We start from the raw sequence: 21255 nt of genomic DNA on the forward strand, positions 1-21255 counted from the left end.
TTGTTTTTCCAGCATGGATTCCTGGTTTTGAATAAAAGATAAAAATAAAAAATAGAAATCCAAGGTGGAAGGTGTTCTTTTAAGGTTCTTTTCATAAAAAGCATGGTACCTATTTGGAATTCTTCAGGCTGCCTCCCATCTCCTTTCCTCCTAGGATACTCAACTCAACTTGAAAAGAACAAATGAAATACAAAGATATGAGAATTTGGGGTTGTGTACCCTAACAATCTCCCAAGCACACTTGCAAACCAAGCTCAGAGCTCCCTCAGTTCTTCCACACCACATGTGGGTCAAAACAGAGAGCAAGAAGATGGTGAGAAGGATCATGAAGGGAAAATGTCTCCACAGATCCGGAGGGACCCAACTCTGACTCTGGACTCCTAGATCTCACCAGCCTGTGGGCCAGAGAGGCCACTATACAAAAAGTACTTATTTATTCAGTCAGAGACTGCTGTACAAAGAGTCAAGGGGTGAATTCAGATATTCAGAGGGGTGGTGCTTTTTTCTTTTTGTAGACAGAGAGATAGGGACAGACAGACTAGTTGTCCAGGCTGGCCTCAAACTCCTGGGCTTCAACAATCCTCTTGCTTAAGCCTCCAGGGAGTAGCTGGAACTAAGGTGGGTGCCACTATGCCTGGCTCAGACAGATGGCTTTTCAAGTTCATTCCCATGGCCCTTGGCCGTGGGATAGGGGAGCCAAGACCATATACTTGAAATCTTCCAACTACGTATTTGCTTTGCAATATTAATGTCAAGTGAGGATCTCTAGTCTCGGTTGACTGTGCCTCAAAAGGCTGCTGACTAGAAGCTTCTGATTCTAATTCCAGGATCGGAATAGGACATACTTTTCCAATGAGCCTCCAAGTGCCCTGAAATTACCCCAGTTAACAGAGGGGAGAAGGGAAAAGGAGAAGACAGAAAAGAACAACCCTACCTGAATTGTTCATGAAGCATGCTCGATGTAACTTCCCACTGTAGAACTCCAAACCAATGATAGCAAACATCAGGATGGCAAAGAAGAGCAGAAGGCCAATCTGCAGAAGAGGTACCATGGCCTTCATGATGGACTTCAAAACAATCTGCAGGCCTAGAAGGAAGGACAGACAATGACCAATGCAGCCATCCCTCAGCACCATCTGATAGGGCAGGATTAGTTTAATTCCCTCATTGGTTTCATCCATGCTGCCTTCTGCCTCTGATAGATCAAATTTATTAGAATATGCTCCTTTCCTAAAGGAAATTAGGCCCAGCTTTGCTAGGCTGTAAATCCTTCAAGAGCTGGGACAAAGTTCATCTTCCCATTCACTCTATCTCAGACCCAATTCTCAGTCCCTGTTGGGGAAGCACAATTAGTACAAGCACTATTTAGAAAATGCCATATCCTTTGACCCACACATTGCACTTCTAGGATTCTAGCCAAGAAAACAGAGATTTGAATAAAGATTTAAGTAAAAAGGTGTTTGTTGCAGCAATTTATAGTTGGAAAAAACTGGAAATAGCCTATTTTTATTTTTTATGCCATCCAGCAACATAAAACATAAAAATGGCTAAATAAATCATAACACATATATGAATTTTTTTGTTTTGAGACAGAGTGTCAGTCTGTCGCCAAGGCTGGAGTGCAGTGGCGTGATCTTGGCTCACTGCAGCCTTGGCCTCCCAGGCCCAATTGATCCTCCCACCTCAGCTTCCTGAGTAGCTGGGACTACAGGAGTGAGCTGCCATGCTCAGCTATGTTTTTTTTTACTTTTTTTATTTTTTGTGGAGATGGGGTTTCACCATGTTGCCCAGGCTGGTCTCAAACTCAAGCGATCCGCCTGCCTCAGCCTCCCAAAGTGTTGGGGTTACAGGTGTGAGCCACCATGCTCAGCTGATTTTTTATTTTTTGTGGAGATGGGGTTTCACTATGTTGCCCAGACTGGTCTCGAACTCTTCCTGAACTCAAGCAATCCGCCCACCTCAGCCTCCCAAGTGCTGGGATTACAGGCGTGAGCCACCGCACTCAGCCAAGAATTTTTAAGGTTAGGAAAATAAAATACTTATTTCAGGATATAAAACTACAATATACATAATGATTTCAATTATATTAAAATGCACAGGGGAAAAATGAAAAATACTGAAATTTTAACAAAAGTGATTTCTGAGTGATAAGATAAACAGCACTTTTCTTTTTTGTTGTTTTCTTTACTTTCCACATTTTCCGTAAAGATTTTCTATTATCTTTTATATTTGCAAAAAGTTAAATGTAAAGTAAAATGTTATGCCAGATTGCTCCATCTCCACTATTTATTACCACTGAGGCTTCCTCCCAGGAGGAATATTGTTTGTTTATCCCAAATTCCCTTAGACCTGGATCCAGCTGAGGACACATCAAGAAAGTTCTTAGCAGAGCAGAAAGAATGGCAGATGCTCACTAGGTATCCCTGACACGAGCTTCAAGGGCCGCAGGACACGCACAGCCCGGAGAGTCCTCAGGTCCACATGAGTATTGAAGTGAGTTCCCGCAGTGGCCAGGATGCTGCAGACAGAGACACAGAAGAGTCAAGGTTACCATTCTGGTTTTCCCCTCTTGTTCCATTCAGGAAGCGGGGCTGAGGCAAGCTCAGCCTGGAAAGCACACAGCGCTGACGCCAGCTGTATGTGGGTGCACCTGAGCTTGGGTGAATCACCAGTGGCTCCAAGTGGAATTAAATTTAGCCGTCTGGGTTTTACTTTGCAAAGAGGAAAACTTATCATCATACCAGAACCCTAGTTCCAAATCCCAAGCAAAACACAAGGTCCACAACATCTGTCCCATTCCTGTCCCCAAACCTTGTCCCCTTTCTCCTCTCTGCCCTGTTTCAACTCCTTCCCCTCTTTCCAACCCACCAGGTCCTTGTATTTTTTTATTTCAAAATTTTCTTAGGTTCCCCTGTCTATCTCCTTCAGGAAATTTCTCTGGATTAACTGCAGTAAAAGAGTAACTCACTCATCTCTACCTTGACACTTAGAATTTTTACCAAACAAATCAATTACGCTGATGCTTGCAACTGGAGAAGAATTTCAATGGTCTTCACATAGTATCAGTATTTTTATAATTGCACAAAACCACTCTTTGACCCTAATTGGATTTCTTCCTTTCTATTTTTCCATGTTCCACAGCCAAATCCAGAACTACACACACATACAAATCCATAATTCTATTAGATTGTGTACACCAAGGAGACAACTTATTTCCTATAATCTCATGACATTGCAGGGACTTTGGAAAGACAAGGACATATATGTATTTATGAAAGACACAGCAGAAGATTAAGAGCAGAAGAACTGAGTTTAAGTCTGACTCATTCTGTTGAGAATGGAGTGACTCAACACAAGTCTCTCAACCTCTATGAACCCCACTTCTGTCATCTTTAAAATAAGGGGGTATCGTGGTCTAGTTATAAAAATAAAATGACATGGTATTTAATATTAAGAGTGTTCTATAAACTATAATGTACACACAGGCACTGTGGCTAATGCAAAGCTTAATACATAAAATATATTAATAAAATCTTAATTTAAAACTTGCTCATTTTATTCTTCTTTCTGTGAAGAATGAAAGGAAGTTTCTCCCTCATAATCCCTCCAGAACAATCTCAGCTACTCAGAACCATCAGGAAAGGAGGCATTCAGAAAACTGGGTTCCTCTATAGTCAAAGGGTGGCAAGAATGGCTTGTTTTATTTATTTCTGATGGAACCTCTCTGAAATAGTTCAAGTATTAAAGAAGGTACCTGAAGTTCCTTCAATATTTGACATGTCTTCAATCTCAGAAAAAGAACTGTATGGAAAGTGCATGCCCTATGGCCCTCGGAAGCAGACGTACAATCATTAGGTACAAATCATACAGACCAGGACAACGGAATCGCAAGCGGTAACTGACATAATTAGTGCTGCCAACAGCCAAGCGGACGGCTTCATGTGCTGGCACCCTTCCCAAAACTCCAAGTATCCGGGAGCTACCTGTAGAGCATCATTAGGAAATAAAGAGGGATCCTACATGGGGTGAAGGTTATTTAAATAACCAGTAGTGATTCCTGTCAACTTTAAGACTCTCTGAGTCTACGTTCATACTACCTAAAAATAAGAAGCAGAAAGAAATCCTACTCATAAAGAATCTCAAGAGCTAGACAAGGTTTCTGAAACTTACCCATCTCTCCTGAGTCACACTTCCATGCCATCGTCAGAAACGGGGGGACTTGGGGCAGTGGAGTCTTCCACATTCCTTTTGACTCTATCTTCCAAGGCCAAGGAAAGACATTAAGGAGGGGGTCATATAATTTCTAATAAGTAGGGAAGGACTAAAGAGAAAAAAGAACAAGAAGCAACATGGAAACCAGAACTGAAAAATATGACAGAAACAGAAAAAGAGAAAGAGAGAGATAAAGAGAAACTTCAAGGATAGGTGTGGAGATAGAGAACCACAAAAAAGAAGAATCATTGTTTGGCTGGTTCTTGTAATAAAGGTAAGGTGCACAGCACAGTCTCCTGTGCTGCCCAGGTGACAGACTCTCCTTTCACGATGATGTCTTTCAAACACAGTATGCAGAATATGAGTTAGAAATTAGACTTCCATTTCCTAGGATACTCAGATACACGAGACACTCTTCTCATATCATAAACAGCCCTGTTGGAAATGAAAATTTCCTCTCCAACCCTGAGTTTAACAGTTATGTTTCAGAACATGGTGATAGAGGCAGAAAGATAAAATTCAAAGGCAAAGAAGGCTCAAATGTAGAGGGGAAAAATGGTAGAGGGAAAGAAGAATAAGATGATAGAAGAGTGAGCAGTAAAAGAAAATGTAGGGATATAAACAAGAAAGGAAATAAATAAGAACTGGGGGGCGAAACATATGTCAGAGAAATGGGAAAGAGAACAAAAGCAAAGGTAACTTGAAAGAGAGAAGGGAAAAGATGGCATTTGTTGCAGGGGTCTCACAGAGCCAGCCATGAGGTATGTGCATGTCACCAAGTTAGTCTTTGGCTGAAACTACCTGCTCCCCAAATTCTCCCAACCGCACTGCAGCCAGGGCCATGCAGCCTGTGGCCTCATGCTGTCCTGGCCCTCAAAATGTTCTTTTCTGTCCTCCAGTGCAGGAGGGCTACCAACTGGGTCTTTAATTGATGCACATTGGCCACTGGCTGCTTCCTAACTCCCACCGTTCCAATACTCCTTGAGGCAGGAATGACAGCCAGCTCCCCGTTCACCTGTTAGAAAGCAGGGACAATGGGATTCTTTTTTTGTTTGTTTTTTGAGACAGAGTCTTGCTCTGTCGTCCAGGCTGGAGTGCAATGGCACGATCTCAGCTCACTGCAACCTCCGCTTCCCGAGTTCAAGTGATTCTCTTGCCTCAGCCTCCCGAGTAGCTGGGATTACAGGCATATGCCACCACACCTGGCTGATTTTTGTATTTTTAGTAGAGACAGGGTTTCACCATGCTGTCCAGGCTGGTCTCGAACTCCTGACCTCATGATCCGCCCACCTCAGCCTCCCAAAGTGCTGGGATTACAGGTGTGAGCCACCATACCCGGCCAACAATGGGATTCTTAGAGGAAAAAGACAATAAAGGATAATAGCCCTATTCTGTGCTCCCATAACGTGTCCACCTCCATCACTGCCCTAACCACATCCTAGAGAAATTCTGTTTTCTCATCTGTCTCTCCCACTAAATCTGAAATACCTCTAATGGAGGCACCATTTTACTCATCTCTACCCCCAAAACCTAGCCCAGTGACTGGCAAGTAAAAGGCACTCAATAAAGGCTTGATGAATTGAACTTGAATTGCACTGATGAAATTAATAAATTTGTTGAAGCAAAGGTCAAAAGGAGAGAACATCAAGGAAATCCTAGAACTTACTGAGAAGAATAGGGTAGCAAGCTGGGATACTATTCAAACATACATGTGTTTGAGTACACAGGAGAATACTGGGACTCTATCCTCAAGCATTTAGAGTCTAATGAGGATCTTCTAATATTCTTTTTTAAAAATTTTAAATTCTGAGGTACATGTGCAGAATGTGCAGGTTTGTTACATAGGTAAATGTGTGCCATGGTGGTTTGCTGCACCTATCAACCCGTGACCTAGGTATTAAGCCCAGCATGCATTAGTAATTTCTCCTGATGCTCTCCCTTTCCCTCTCCCCACACTTACCCATGAGAGGCCCCAGTGTGTGTTGTTCCCCTCCCTGTGTCCATGTGTTCTCATCGTTCAGCTCCCACTTATGAGTGAGAACGTGCACTGTTTGGTTTTCTGTTTCTGTGTTAGTTTGCTGAGGATAATGGCTTCCAGTTCCATCCATGTCCCTGCAAAGGACATGATCTCATTCCTTTTTATGGTTGCATAGTATTCCATGGTGTATATGTACCACATCTTCTTTATCTAGTCTATCATTGATGGGCATTGGGGTTGATTCCACATCTTTGCTTTTGCGAATAGTGCTGCAATGAACATACATGTGTATGTATCTTGATAATAGAATGATTTATATTCCCTTGGGTATATGCCCAGTAATGGGATTGCTGGGTCAAATGGTATTTCTGGTTCTAGGTCCTTGAGGAATCACCACATTGTCTTCCAGTGATTTAACTGATTTACATTCCCACCAACAGTGTAAAAGCATTCCTATTTCTCTACCATCTGTTTTTTCTTGACTTTTTAATAATCACCATTCTGACTGGTGTTGAGATGGTAATATTCTTGAAAGACTCTTACTGAGGACTGGACAGATCCTGTCCCGTGGGATCTTCCCAGTTCTCAGTAAGAGAGCTAGAGAGAAAGAGGAAAGAATGGAAACTCAGAAGTTAAAGACTTGCCTTCTAGCAAAGCTTAAGTATTGAAGTACACACAGCTCAGCAAAACTATGGGCCTTGTAAGTACCAGGGCTTAATCAGGAGGCTACTGGAAAAGTAAAGAGTAGAAAATGGCCCTTGATTCTCAGTCTAGTGGAAGTAGACAGACACATAAAAGAAGTAATTATAACACACCATGAAGCATTATAACAGAGTTGGTTACAAAGTGCCATGAGAATGGGAAACACCGCAGTGACAAATACAAGGTGCTTGCTGTCAGCATTTTCAAATGGTATGTCATTAAATCTTCACAATTTTCCTCATATTGCTATTGTCTCCATCTCATAAAAGAGCAAGCCAAAGTTCAGAAAAAATTAAATTGCTAATAAATGGCAAGATCAAGAGTTAAAGTCAGTTCTCTTCTGATGTCAAAGCCAGTCCTTTCCCCACCCTGCCATTAGGCTGTGTAATGTTTGCCCAGTGCTGGGAGGGTCCACTGTTCCTTAGTCCAGTGTGTTGCTAAAAAAAACCCAAGGTTTTTTAGTTTTGGTTCCCAAACAGGCAAGTGAGCATTCTTCCCTTCATTCTAAGGCCACAAATTACCAAGCGCCACAGATCACTTGCCATGTCTCACTCTCAGGACCAGACTCCATGCACCTCTCCTAATTACTACGTACAAAAGTAGCTTAATGGCAGATGACGATTGCTGCAATATTTCTACATATACACATGGAGAGACACACACAACACAAAATCAGAGTGGGGCCACTGAGAATAACTCCAATTTTGAGTTAATAAAAGCCTAAGCTCTCTGCTGTCCCAAGAGGCATATATCTGTGCTCCTCAAGAGCACAAGTGTGTTTTCCACTTCTTTTGTCACTATAGGCACACAGCCCGGTGGAAAGCTCTGTATACAGAGGGGTGCTTAATGCCCACTTTGCCCCCGCAACAGAGGACAGTTGGAGAGTACACTCAGCCCTCTGACCACCACCAGCACAGGTATCATGTTCTGCACACAGTCAAGTTCAATAACTATTTCCTGTTAGAGATCATGGCTCAGCCCTACTTTGAATGTTTTTACTTTTAGGTGTCAGCAAACAGGAAGAGAATGGAGATTGATACAATCCTGATGATGCAGCACAAGTCTTTCTCGTTGTGGCCATAGTGCAGTGGCACAGCAGAACAGAAGACAGAGGCAATGCTCTGGGCAATGGGAACCAAATCATCTCTCCCCAAGTTAGTCACCCAAAGAATTCTCCAACCTTGCATTCCCTTTGACCTTGGGGTTCTTTCCTAGCCTCCTTGTCAATCCAGGTCTATAATCACCTTTCACAGGCACATTCACTGTACAAGTCCATGCCTGAAAATACCCTGAAACAGTGGTCATAGGTTCAGGGTTGCCAGCTAAAATGCAGGACACCCAGTTAAGTTTGAATTTCAGATAAATAATTTTTAGTGCAATATTTGTACAATGCATGGAATATTCATTGTTTATCCGAAACCTAAAATTCAAATTTAACTGGATGTCTTATATTTTCATTTGCTAAATCTATCAGTTAAACTTAAGTAGTAACCAGAAAAGACCAGATAAAGAGCTCTCTTCTTAGTCATTGCCCCAGCTCTAGAAAAAAATTTCCAGTTTCTCTTCTGATAGGAGACACAAGCCAGAGGTCTTTCACCATTAGGTCCAGGATGTCTCCCAAGCTCCAGAAATTACCCATATCGATACCAACAGAGAACCTTGTCAAGTTTTTGAAAGACAGGCTCTTCATCAGCATCTGTGAGAAAAGGCTAACACTAGCAAAGGATGTTAGATGTTTAACCAGCCCATGTGATGAGGAGGCCATGAGGAGGCAGCAAGGGACCTAATACAAGCTGAATTTCCAACACAAAGTTGAGTCAGAATATCATTCCCATGGGTAGTTGACATAAATGAGTTGCGTGTCCATTCAAAAGCATTCCATATGTGATTGGTTCCTTTATCTGTCATTCCACTTTACCTGTTGTGTCCCTTCCTTTAAATCTCTTGGATTCACTTCTTAGTCTCCAGCCTCCCTCCTACCTGGAATGCTTCTCCTTTGCCTTCTCTCCCCTGCCTAAACAATTTGATTCAGACCTCAGGGCCCAGATGACATTCTACTTCCTCCTTGGAAAAGGTCTAAGACCAGAAGCTAGTTGAACTAGGATTCTGAGAAAGGGGTAAGGCACACGCTCTCCAGTCACACTGGCTAGTTTCAAATCCCAGTTCCATCACCTATACTAGCTGTCAGGCTTTTTGCAATTGCCACTCTGAGCTACAGTTTTCTTACCTGGAAAAAGGGGATAGTGCCTTCCTAAGAAAGTTAAAACAAGGATTAAAAAAAAATAATGCTTGTAAAGTTCTGCACATAGCACTGATTTACCATGGAGGTTCCTGGTCATAAACAACAGAAACAGATTTCAACTGTCTTAAACTGCAGACCCATCAGCTCCCTCCCTCCAAAAAGGTATACTGAGAAGATTCCAGGAACTCACAGAATTGAGGGGAGATTGGAAGACCAGGCTGGGAAAAGAGGAAAGCAGAAACCTTGTTGGGGCAGGGATATCCAGGTCCTAATTGAGAAATCTGTGAATGTTACCTGTTATGGCAAAAGGGACTTTGCAGATGGGATTAAGGATCTGGTGGTGGAAAGAATAGCCTGGATTATTCAGGTGGACTCGAGGCACAATCACAGGTGCCCTTATAAGAAAAAGACAGAAGATTGACTAGAGAGAGAGAAGGCAATGTAAGGACAGAAGCAAGTTATTCTGCATCTGGCTCTGAAGATGGAGGAAGGGCCCAAGGGCCAAAGAACACAAGAATGCAGCTCTAGAAGCTGGGAGAGGCAAAGAAATGAACTAAAGCCTCCGGGGAGGAGACATGGGAAGCACGACCCTGGATTTTAGCCTAGTGAAAGTAATTTTAGACTTCTGACTTCCAGAACTCTAAGAAAATACACGTGTTGCTTTAAGCCACCAAATTTGTGGTCATTTGTTACAGCAGCTATAGGAAACTAATACACTTGGCAAAGGTCAGAGATTCTGGGAAATCTGATTCTTAGGCCACCGTGGCTATTGGTATGAATATAAACATCAACTGTCTTGCTGTTGTTGCATCATCAGCTTAAGAGTAAAGTCAGAAGAAGCATGTGGTCAAGGTTAAGTCCCTCTGCACCCAAATCCCCTACCACTTCCAAGGTGAGCAAGACTCCCCCCGAGGAACAGACACAATAAAATCCTCCCAAAAGGGAAAACTGGTGCCACTGGGGAAGCTGAATGACAAAGAACTTTAAAAAAAAAAAATGTCTACTACAGTTTGGCTCATAGAAAATAATTAAGTGTTACAGAGGAAGAAGAGAAATAATATATCAGTTTTCTTATCTATAAAATGAAATGATCAGATAAATGGACCTCTCAGACCCCTCCTGGCTCTAACTCTGTGAGCCAACACCTGCCCTGATGGTGCTATGCTTCTGTAGCTCACACCCATCTCCCTTCCTCTCAACATCCAGAGAGCTGCTCTATGTTTAACTCCCAATTACATACAGTTCTTATATCTTAGAACATGGGTCTGATCATTAATGAGTTAGATCCTCGTAACTCAGTTCAAAACCAGCTCCTTGATGGCAGAAACCATCTTTCCCATTTCCACACACTATGGCTCCTTCTGGAACAATATGCAACAGTAATGCTCTAGAAATGCCCTTCACTCAAGGAGAAGTGGGTGTTAATACATTTCCAATTGCAGATTAGTTGGACTCATCCACAGACACATCCACGGAGCTGTGACTTTGCCCATGACACCTAATAATTGGATATCCAAATTGAAGGGGGTGTAGCCACATGTGTAAGTAATTATGATCAAAAATCTACTGAATTACACATGATGTTTTGCTCTCCATTTCTTTTAAATTACTGAACTGTGATTTGATTTGGGAATCAATTTTTGGAGACTTTACTTCACTTTATTTTTTAAAACATCCCGTGTATTAAACTGTTCACATAGAGATAAGCCAAAGAAAATCAACTTGACCAAAATATATCTGACGGAAGAGGACGAGGCTGGGAAAGGTGTAAAAGATGTCAAGCCCAGCCCAGATGGCTGCAAGCTGCCTCTTCCTCCCCACCTACTCTGCCGGGGCCCCTTGATGCCATCAGGCTTAGCTCCATCCCAGAGCCCAAGACTCACTCTACAATTGAGATACTTCTGACCATATGCCATGCAACAGGCCCCAGCATTACAGTAGAGAACAAGATGGTGATCATGGCTGTCCTCATGATACTTAATGAAAGAGACATACATTAAATAGGTCTCAATTATGATAAGTGAAAGGTCAGGGAAGGAAGCTTCACCGTGGAAGTGGCAGATGAGCTAAAAAGTGAAGCTGGAGTAGGTCAGAGGAAACAATGTGGGAAGAGCATCCCAGATGCAGAAAAAGGCCTGCACAGAAGATCTTGAGGCACAAAAGAAACCAGCATATCTGAAAAACTGAAACAAGGCTGGTGTGGCTGAAACCTAATGAATCAAGGGAGAGTAGGTAGTAAGGAGTCCGAAGAGGGCCAGGCACAGTGGCTCACGCCTGTAATCCCAGCACTTAATGGAGGCCAAGTTGGAGGAATTGCTTGGGCCCAGGACTTCCAGGCCAGCGTGGACAACATGACAAGAACCTATCTCTACAAATCTCTACAAAAATAAATAAAAATAAGCTGGGCATGGTGGCATGTGTCTGTAGTCCCTGCTATTTGGGAGGCTGAGGTGGGAGAATCACTCAGCCCCAGGAGATAGAGGCTGTAGTGAATCACGATCACACCACTGCACTCCAGTTTGGGCAGCAGAGAAAGACTCTGTCTCAAAAAATAAATGAACGAGTGAATGAATGAATGAATGAATGAATGAATGAATGAATGAACGGAGTCTGGAGAGACTGGGAAATGTCACAGAAGGAAAACTTTATAGGCTATGTTGAGGTTTTGGACCAAGCCGGGCAGTGTTCAAAGAACTCCAGGCTTAAATTTGGCAATGGAACACCAGGTTAACCACACCGCTACTCTGAGCTCAAAAGAATTTTCCTGATTAACTATTGGTCTTTTACCTTCTCCCCAAGCCCCAGCCCCAGTTGCCATAACTGGGTGTTTACCTTGGTCTCTGTACCTAAACTAATGCCACTTTCTCTATCCCCACAGGCCATTCCGGGGGCGGCTGTGCTGGCTGCCTTCTCTGCAGCAGACTTTCCTGACAACATGCATGCTGGGGAGGCCAGGCAGCTCTCCAGACTTCCCTGCGGGTGAATGTAGATTCATGTAAGCAAATCATCCACTGTCCTGGGTAGTGACTGGTTTAGGAATGAGCAGGTAAGCAGGTAATGAAACTCAGGCCCCTGAGCTAAAACAGAAAATACACTTTGGGCTTCAATTGACCTACGTTCTAGAACAAAGGTAAAAGCATAGAAAGTGGTGATTTTCAAGCCTTTTTGATCATAGCCTACATTAAGCAATATATTTTACATCACAAGCCAGATGTGTATATATATATACACACATAAAATTACATAATGTTTCATTAAACAGTACTCTTTATTTGTGTGATGTACTCATGTTTTCTCTTCAGTTCTTCCTTACTTAAGGTTTTAATCAACTAAATTCATTTCATGACCTTCCAAAGGAGCTGATCCACAGTTTAAAAAACCCACCTCTACAGAAGACAAGGCAGACCAACATGAATGGCTGCTTTAATAGCACCATGCAGCTTCTTGGTGTTATCCCAGAATGATGAAACAGTTTGCCTTGAAAGGTTTTGCTGTGCTTTTCCAAGAACCACAAACACAGCATTCTAGAAGAGAATCTGTTCCCTCTTATACTACCTAAAGCAAAAACATCTTGCTGCGCTCCAGAATGGACAGTCTTAAAGCTCTCTCTCTCTCCTCTTTCACACACACTTCAAAACTGTTATGGGGCAGTGACCTGTTTCTGATGTGTTTTTCATTGGTTGGTTGGTTTGGAGTTTCTTTTGTTGTTTTCCATTTGTTCATTTGTTTTACAGCTTGGTGGCGTATATTGCTCAATACATATGGCTCTGAGTTAATTCATGGCCAAACTGGAGCATGGACTTTCTTCTAAGACCACAGACAATATATAACAGATAAGAAGCCCTGATATTTCTTAAGAGGATGAGAAGGGGAGTAGAGTCACCTTGCCCTCTCCAAGAGTGATCTGTGCCATTTCTAGGAGGGAATAAAGAGTACTTTATTTAACAAAAGTAAGGCAACCCCTTCTGGAATTTAAAATGGCATTCCTAATTAAATTTCAGAAAAATCCTAGTGGGTATGAAGTCGTCTCAATATATGCCTTTTGATGAGAACAAAAATCATGGCCTAAAAATCCTCTCTCTCCTTCCCCACCAAAAGAAAGCTCAACAATCAAAACCACCACACTAAGAAGAAGAGGTTGTACTGATGTTTGGAGACAGACAGACGGTGGTGGGGAGCTGCCTTATGTGTGGTAGTGGTATATTTAGCAGCATCCCTGGCCTCTAACCACTAGATACCTGTGGCAACCCCTCCTGCCAACCCCCTCCCACCTCACCCAGCAATGACAACCAACAATATCTCCAGACATTGTCAAATGTCCTCTGGGAAGCAAAAATCACCCCTAGTTGAGAACCACTGCTATAGGTGAACCTCTCAGATAGAGGTTCCTTCAAAACTGAGAAATGCTTAATAGCCTTATTAAAGGCAATGGCATATGTTTCACATTAGTCCCTATTCACACTGGGAGAAAATACAGCTCCTCTTTCTGCTTTCTTCCTGAAACACCTCCTCAGAGCATAAAGCTTGGCCCAAACATGTCTCCAAAGGAAGCCTTCATCTCACCTTAACCTCTAGAAGAGGTTCCCCAAAGGATGCCAGATGAAGAATACAGAAATAAAGAGTTTTGTTTGTTTAACCTCAGTATGATAGAAACAAAGGTCAAGTTCCTACCAATGGTCCTGGATTCCTTCTCTTTTCTGAGAAAGTCCCTGATTATTCACTCAGACACAGCTAGGAGAAATGCCAAGAGATGGAGAAAAACTCTGTCATTCAGGCCCAGGTGATGATAAAAAGAAAAAGAAACATTTCTTATTGTTGTTTCACAGTTTACATAGCCCTGTTCCATACAGGTACCACTATCCCAATTTTATAAGTTTGAGAATTAAGGTTCAGAGAGAGAAACTAGCTAGCCCCAGGTCACTGAGATAATACATGATCAAGCTGAGACTCAAACCCAGAAATTTAGATTCCAAATTTGGAATGCTTTCAAAAGCTACGAAAGATAATGGCTAATAGCTAGTAATATATCCCAAAGGCACATATATTTGATAAATGCATTCTCTAGGACAACCAGAGTTGCCTCTCTGCAGAGCTTTATGGTATCCTATGACTGCAGCATCACATGAATGTTAACCAAAACTGTGCTTCAGAGAGTTGGCAAAGGAAAATTGCTGAAGAGGGAAATCCCACATTATAAGAAATCATCTACATAAATACATGTTCTTTGAGTTGTTTTTCTAGTAGTGGTGAGGGATTTCTGTTGATCTACCACCCACACACTTTCTCTCCGCAGGTACCCCCCAGGACCAGGAACAAGCAGTTGTGAGATGGCTAGTCAGGGATAGAGAGGGACACAGCTGAAGACCAGGATCCAGCTAATTATCCATGTGGGAGCCACACCCCCAAAACTGGCCTTGTTACAAGATGCACTAATGAACTCCAGTATCCAAGTCCCACGATTAGCTATATAATCCAGCACTGCCCACAAAGAATGTACACCTATTGTTTTTACTACCAGTCCCTCCTTTTCCTCTGACAACAATACTTCATCCCTAAGGTCTTTCCAAAAATTTCAGTGCTCTTACATGGTACTACTGGCCACAGTTAACAGGATCGGGGCAGGAAGTTCCTTCCCTGGATGTTTGGAGTTATGACCAATAGAGTTTGGTTGACCTCTTCTGAAGCAGCTGAAGCCATAAGCTAAAAGGCTCAAGAGCTGCCGCTATCCATGTTTTCTCTTCCAGAAGAAAACTGGCTACAGTGAGAGAGAAGAATAAAGCCAATCTTACAGGGCCAAGAAGGAATGAAAAGAGAAAAGAATTCTGGTGGACCTGGAGCCCTATTTCTGCAGTTCCCAAGGCCTATTTTCTAATTCTGCCTGCAGCGTGGCAGTTTTGTGAAACATCATTTCCCTGAAAAGTACCTCCTTGCTCAAACTAGTCCAAGTTAGGTTTCTGTCACTCACAATAACCCACTTGCCTATTCTACATAGATAATACCATCTAGATAAGAAACCAAAGTGAAAGATGGTATAACTGGTGTGGCCAGACTTATAAGAGCCTCAAAGGACAGGCTGACTCTCTTGTTATGGGCAAGTGCAGTTAGTGACTTAAGGTGATGCCAATGTTCACTGACTATTCCAAAAATCCTAGGGCCCTTAAAAATTATGCTAAATCTACTCTGCCTGTGCTCTATAAATGGAACAGCAAAGCCTACATGACAGCACATCTCTTTACAGCATGGTTTCCTGAATATTTTAAGCCCACTGTTGAGATCTGCTCAGAAAAAAAAAGATGCCTTTCAAAATATTACAGCTTATTGACAGTGTACCAACAGCGCTGATGGAGACAAAGATTAATGTGGTTTTCATACCTGCTAACACAACATCCACTCTGCAGTCCATGGATCAAGAAGTAATTTCGACTTTCAAGTCATGCTATTTAAGAAATAACATCTCAGAAGACTACAGCTGCCATAGATCATGATTCCTCTGATGGATCTGGTCACAGTCAATTGGAACCTTCTGGAAAGGACTCACCATTCTACATGCCATTAAGAACATTCATGATTCATAGGAAGAGGTCAAAAGACCAACATAAACAAGAATTTGGAAGAAGTTGATTCCAACTCTTACGTATGACTTTGAGGAGTTGAAAACTTCAGTGGAGGAAGTAACTGAAGATGTGGTAAGAATAGTAAGAATACCAAGAGAACTAGAATCAGAAGTGGAGCCTGAAGATGTGACTGAATTGCTGCAATCTCATTAAACTTACACAGTAGGAATTGCTTCTTATGAATAAGCAAAGAAAGTAGTTTCTTGAGGTAAAATCTACTGATGAAGATGCTGTGAACACTGTTAAAATGACAACAAAGGATTTATAATATTACATGAAATTAATTGATAAAGCAGCAGCAGAGTTTGAGAGAATTGACTCCAATTTTGAAAGAAATTCTACTGTGAGACAAATGCTATAAACCAGTATCACAAGCAACAGAAAAATATTTCATGAAAGGAAGAGTCAACGGATACAGCAAAGTTTGTTCTTGCCTTATTTTAAGAAATTTCCACAGCCACTCCACCCTTTGGCAACTAGCACCCTAATCAGTCAGCAGCTATTAACATCCAGGTAAGATCTACCAGGAGCAAAAAGATTAAACTCGCTGAATGCTTAGATGATCATGAGTATTTCTTAGCAATAAAGTATTTTTAAGATATGTACATTTTTTTCACATAATGCTACTGCACACTTAATAGACTATACTATATGTATAAGTTACACTATAGTGTAAACATAACTCTTATATGCACTGGAAAACCAAAGAATTTATGTGACTTTCTTGAGATATTTGTTTCATTGCAGTGGTCTGGAGCCAAACAATCATTCCCTGAGGTATCCTTGTACATGAAAAACAAGGAAAAACCCAAAACTATGTAACTGGCATGGAGCCAGTATACCAATTAGAGAGTGTGCAAGCTTTTTTCTTGATGTCATCTTAGGAAGTGTCTTAATCCCTAAGATACTGAAATGATGCTTCCTTTTCCCCTTCTGGCAGACTGAAAAATTTACTGATTGATGATCCTTGAGCAAGCCAGAGTCCTCTTCTCACGACATCAAACACTGACGAGTGTGGGTTAACACTGAATGGAAAGCTGGCCAAAGAGATCTTTCAAAGTATCAGGAAAAGAAAAACCCAAGCAATAAAACTCTACTTTCTCATAGTGTTGTGTGGTATTGGGGGACAGGGGCCCTTTTTTGGGCAGTCTGGGAAATATCTGGTTTAAAGAATCTGTTTGAGTTTATAAAAACCTTCTCAAATAACTCAGACAAGTCACAGATCCATAAATTTTAGACAAAAATATATATTTTTCCATTGTTCTACTTTCCTAGTTCTGCCTATGATGCCTGAAAAATTGATTTGCATGACAGGCATAGGCAATCCGCCTCCTAGGATGACAAGTATTTAAAAGAAAATACCCAATTCCCCATACTTGCATAGAAGACAAACCTACAATTACAGTGCTTGATGAAGAGGCAACCATAAAGTTTTATAAAATATCAGCTGTCTGTCGAGCATCAAAATGAACGAGAGCTATTTGTCAGAGAAAACAAAATGCTTTTTATTTTTAGAGTTATTAAGTCAAAATTCATTCTAGTACTTCTGAGTCATATCACATCCCAGACCATCTATTTGGAATAAAATAAAATATAAGCAATTTTAATAATTAAAAAAGAATTGTGCCTATATACAGGAATTGTTTGCTGCCCAAATCTATTTGATAGAGATATTCAAGCATGAAGTAAGTGCTTTTAATTGTACTTTCATTGTGAACACATAAAATGCTGAGTTGTTAGAGGAATCAAGAGGTTACTCTCACAATAGGGAAACTAAGTGGCATGGCCATTTTCTCAGAGAGGAATTTAAAAGAAAACCTTTTTCTATTTATTAGGAACAACAGAGAGATGTCTGCCTCTCACAGAAGTGCTGACACCCAGTGTCCAAGTTTAACTTGAGGGCAAAAATCTTTCTCTTCAACTCCGAAGTTATTTTTACCTTGCCAGCTATGCAAATTAACTCATGACCTCTGAAAATGAAAGAAACGAGGCTAAGACCAAGTTAAGATTGTATGAAAATACTGTAAACTGCTGATCCTGGCATGCAGCATCACATACTCTAGAACTAATCCTGTAGAGATACAGCCATGGCAAATTTCTATGTCAATCCAGCATCAAAAAAGGCAAGGGATGGATGACTCACAAAAGAAGAAACACAGACTGTTTAATAATTATATGAAAAAAGTTCCATAGCATTATAATCAAACAAATTCCAATTAAGACAACACAATGGCCTGTCATGCCTATTAAACTGCCACCACTAGGGCAGTGAATTGGTGCAATGGTTTTGAAGAGCTGTTGGACTATGGGCATATAAGGATAGTGAAGATGTTCACTCTCTTTGACTTAGTAGCTTTAGGAAATTATTATAAGTACAGACCCAAAATGAGGGCAATATTTTCACATACAATGTTGTTCATTGAAGCATTATCTATAATAGCAAAAAATTTAAAAATTATCTACAACTAAATAATAAAACAAGCAACCTAACTAAAAAATGTCCAAAAGAAGTGAACAGTTGCTTCAGCAATGAGAGATGAGGAGGATAAATAAGCACATGAAAAGATAGGACATTATTAATCATTAGAGAAATGCAAATTAAAACCACAATGGTTATTACTACACATTTAGGAGAAGGCTAAAAACAAACCAAACCAAAACAATAAAAAGCCTGATAATATTAAATGCTGCTTAGAACGTGGAGCAACTGTAACTCTCATATATTGCTGACGGGAATGCAAAATAATACACGCATTTTGGAAAACAGTTTGGCAGCTCCTTATAGAGTTATACATATACTTAACATTTGACCCAGCAAAGAATAGTTATTTATCACAGCTACATTCATAATTGCCCCAAACTGAAAACAACTGAAATGTCCCTCGATTGGTGAATAAACAAATTGTGATCATCCATACAACTGAATACTAGGCAGAAATAAAGAGAAATGAACTACAGATAAATGCAGCAACATGGATGAATCTCAAAAGCATTATGCAAAGTGCAAGAAGCCAAAAAGGCTGTAGACTCCTCATCCCATTTATGACATTCTAGAAAAGGCAAAACTATAAGAACAAAAAAATCAGCAGTTACTAGAGGCTGGGGATGAAGAGAAAAGATTAACTGAAAGAGGCTGGAAGGAATTTGGGGGGTGATAGAAATATTCTATATCTTGATTATGGTAGTAGTTAGCCAACTATATACATTTGTCAAAACACAGAGTTGTATATCTAAAAAGAATGGATTTTGCTAAATGCAAATTATACCCCAATAAACCCAACTTCAAAAAAATGTCAGTATTAAGATTTTTAATTGTGGTAAACTATACATAACATGAAATTTGCCATTTTAAACCATTTTTAGTGTAGAGTTCTGTGGCATTAAGTACATTCATATTGTTGTACAACCATCACTACCACTCATCTCCAGAACTTTTTCATCTGCCCTAACTGAAACTCTGTACCATTAAACAATAATTCTCCCCTCCTGCTATCCCCTGGCAACCATCTTCTGCTTTCTGCCTGTGAATCTGACCACTCTAAGTACATAATATGAGTGGAATCACATAATATTTGTCCTTTTGTGCCTGGCTTATCTCACTTGGCATCATGTTTCCAAGGTTCATCCCTGCTGTAGCATGTGTCAGGCCTACCTTTGTTTCTAAGGCTGAATACTGTTCCATTGTATGTTCAGACCACATTTTGTTTATCCATTCCTCCATCAGTGAACACTTGGGTTGCTTCCACCTTTTGGTTATTGTGAATAATGCTGCTATGAACATGGGTGTACAAATCTGTTCAAGTCCCTGCTTTCAATTCCTTTGGGTACATACCCAGAAATGGAATTGCTGAATCATACGGTTTAATTTTTATGGTTTAATTTGGTTTATATGGTTAATCATATTATGTTTAATTTTTTGAGGAACTGCCATACTGGTTTTCCACAGAAAGTCCTTAGTGTTTTAACAATAGGGGAATGGCTGAGCAAAGTATGGTGCGCTCAATGGAATATTACACAGCCTTTAAATGTTATTAAATGTTATTTCTACAGAACTTTTAATACAATGGAAAAGGCATCATATAGTCTTAAGAGGAAAAGAAGTATAACTTTAAAGGGAAAATATTTTATCTAAAATATTAATTCAACAGTGTAAAATACATTCAAAAGGAAAAAAGACTAGAAGGAAATATACCAAAATGGTAACAGGGATTGTCTTTAGGCAGTGGAATTACAAGTTATCTGTATTTTCTTTATGCTTATCTGTATTTTCTTGATTTTTTTCCAATGGAAATATATTTCTTATAATCAGAAAAAAAAAAACTTAAAAAAAAAAAAGCAAGGTTGTTTGCAGTATCTCCCTAACCTTCTGAAGTTGGCAAAAATATTGAGAGCTCTTCACAAAAGCAACTCTTTGTGACCCTGTCTAGGTGGGCTTGGATGGTGAGTTTACCTTCATATTAAGAGCTGTAGTACATGTTCTGATTGCTAAACTTCAAATATGACTAAAGGTCAACAAATACAGAAAACAAATAGCTCTTCCATAATCATTAGAGATCCTTATTTTAAACAATCAAAACTTTCTAATACCAATGTGGACTGAAGTCTCCTAAAAGCTGGTGATCTTTTTCCTCACATTGCAGAAGAATGTCGATGCTCTGCATCCCACACCTTCAGCAGCTCTGTGATGACCCCCTCTCCTGTTTCCTCAACTTTTTGTGTGCTCTCTGCTGACACAGCTCTTCGCTGCATCTCTGTGGCCCCTACTCAGCCTCCTCACTTCCCTGTCCAGCTTCTGAAGCTGGTGCACATTTGTACCCTCTACCTATCCAGCCTGCTGCACCTGGCTGCTGTCCTCCTCACTCCATGAAAATGACTCATTACAGGTCATCAGCGGCCCACAGGTCTCCAAATTCAAGATGTACTTGTCGGTATTGTATTGCAGCACTTTATAATAATTCTGTAGTGTTTAGTACCCTCTCCTTGAAATTCCTCTCTTTCTTTTTTTTTCTTTTTATTATTATTATTATTATTATTATTATTATTATTATACTTTAGGTTTTATGGTACATGTGCGCAATGTGCAGGTAAGTTACATATGTATACATGTGCCATGCTGGTGCGCTGCACCCACTAACTCGTCATCTAGCATTAGGTATATCTCAATGCTATCCCTCCCCCCTCCCCTGACCCCACAACAGTCCCCGAAGTGTGATGTTCCCCTTCCTGTGTCCATGTGTTCTCATTGTTCAATTCCCACCTATGAGTGAGAATATGCGGTGTTTGGTTTTTTGTTCTTGCGATAGTTTACTGAGAATGATGATTTCCAATTTCATCCATGTCCCTACAAAGGACATGAACTCATCATTTTTTATGGCTGCATAGTATTCCATGGTGTATATGTGCCACATTTTCTTAATCCAGTCTATCATTGTTGGACATTTGGGTTGGTTCCAAGTCTTTGCTATTGTGAATAGTGCGGCAATAAACATACGTGTGCATGTGTCTTT

The 21255-nt window shown here is 40.7% G+C and overlaps 1 protein-coding gene across 1 annotated transcript in view; it reads right to left on the reverse strand.

Annotated features, from left to right (window-relative positions):
* Positions 1–21255, reverse strand: part of LOC129044592 (voltage-dependent R-type calcium channel subunit alpha-1E) — a 334968-nt gene that overhangs the window by 230912 nt on the left and 82801 nt on the right. Inside the window, exons 4-5 of the mRNA XM_063648347.1 lie at positions 2415–2518; positions 935–1087 (exon numbers count right to left, since the gene is read on the reverse strand). Coding sequence (XP_063504417.1) covers positions 935–1087; positions 2415–2518 — 257 coding nt within the window. The remainder of the gene's footprint in view (positions 1–934; positions 1088–2414; positions 2519–21255) is intronic.

This window comes from Pongo pygmaeus, chromosome 1 (genome assembly GCF_028885625.2).
Source record: "Pongo pygmaeus isolate AG05252 chromosome 1, NHGRI_mPonPyg2-v2.0_pri, whole genome shotgun sequence".
Lineage (NCBI taxonomy): Eukaryota > Metazoa > Chordata > Mammalia > Primates > Hominidae > Pongo > Pongo pygmaeus.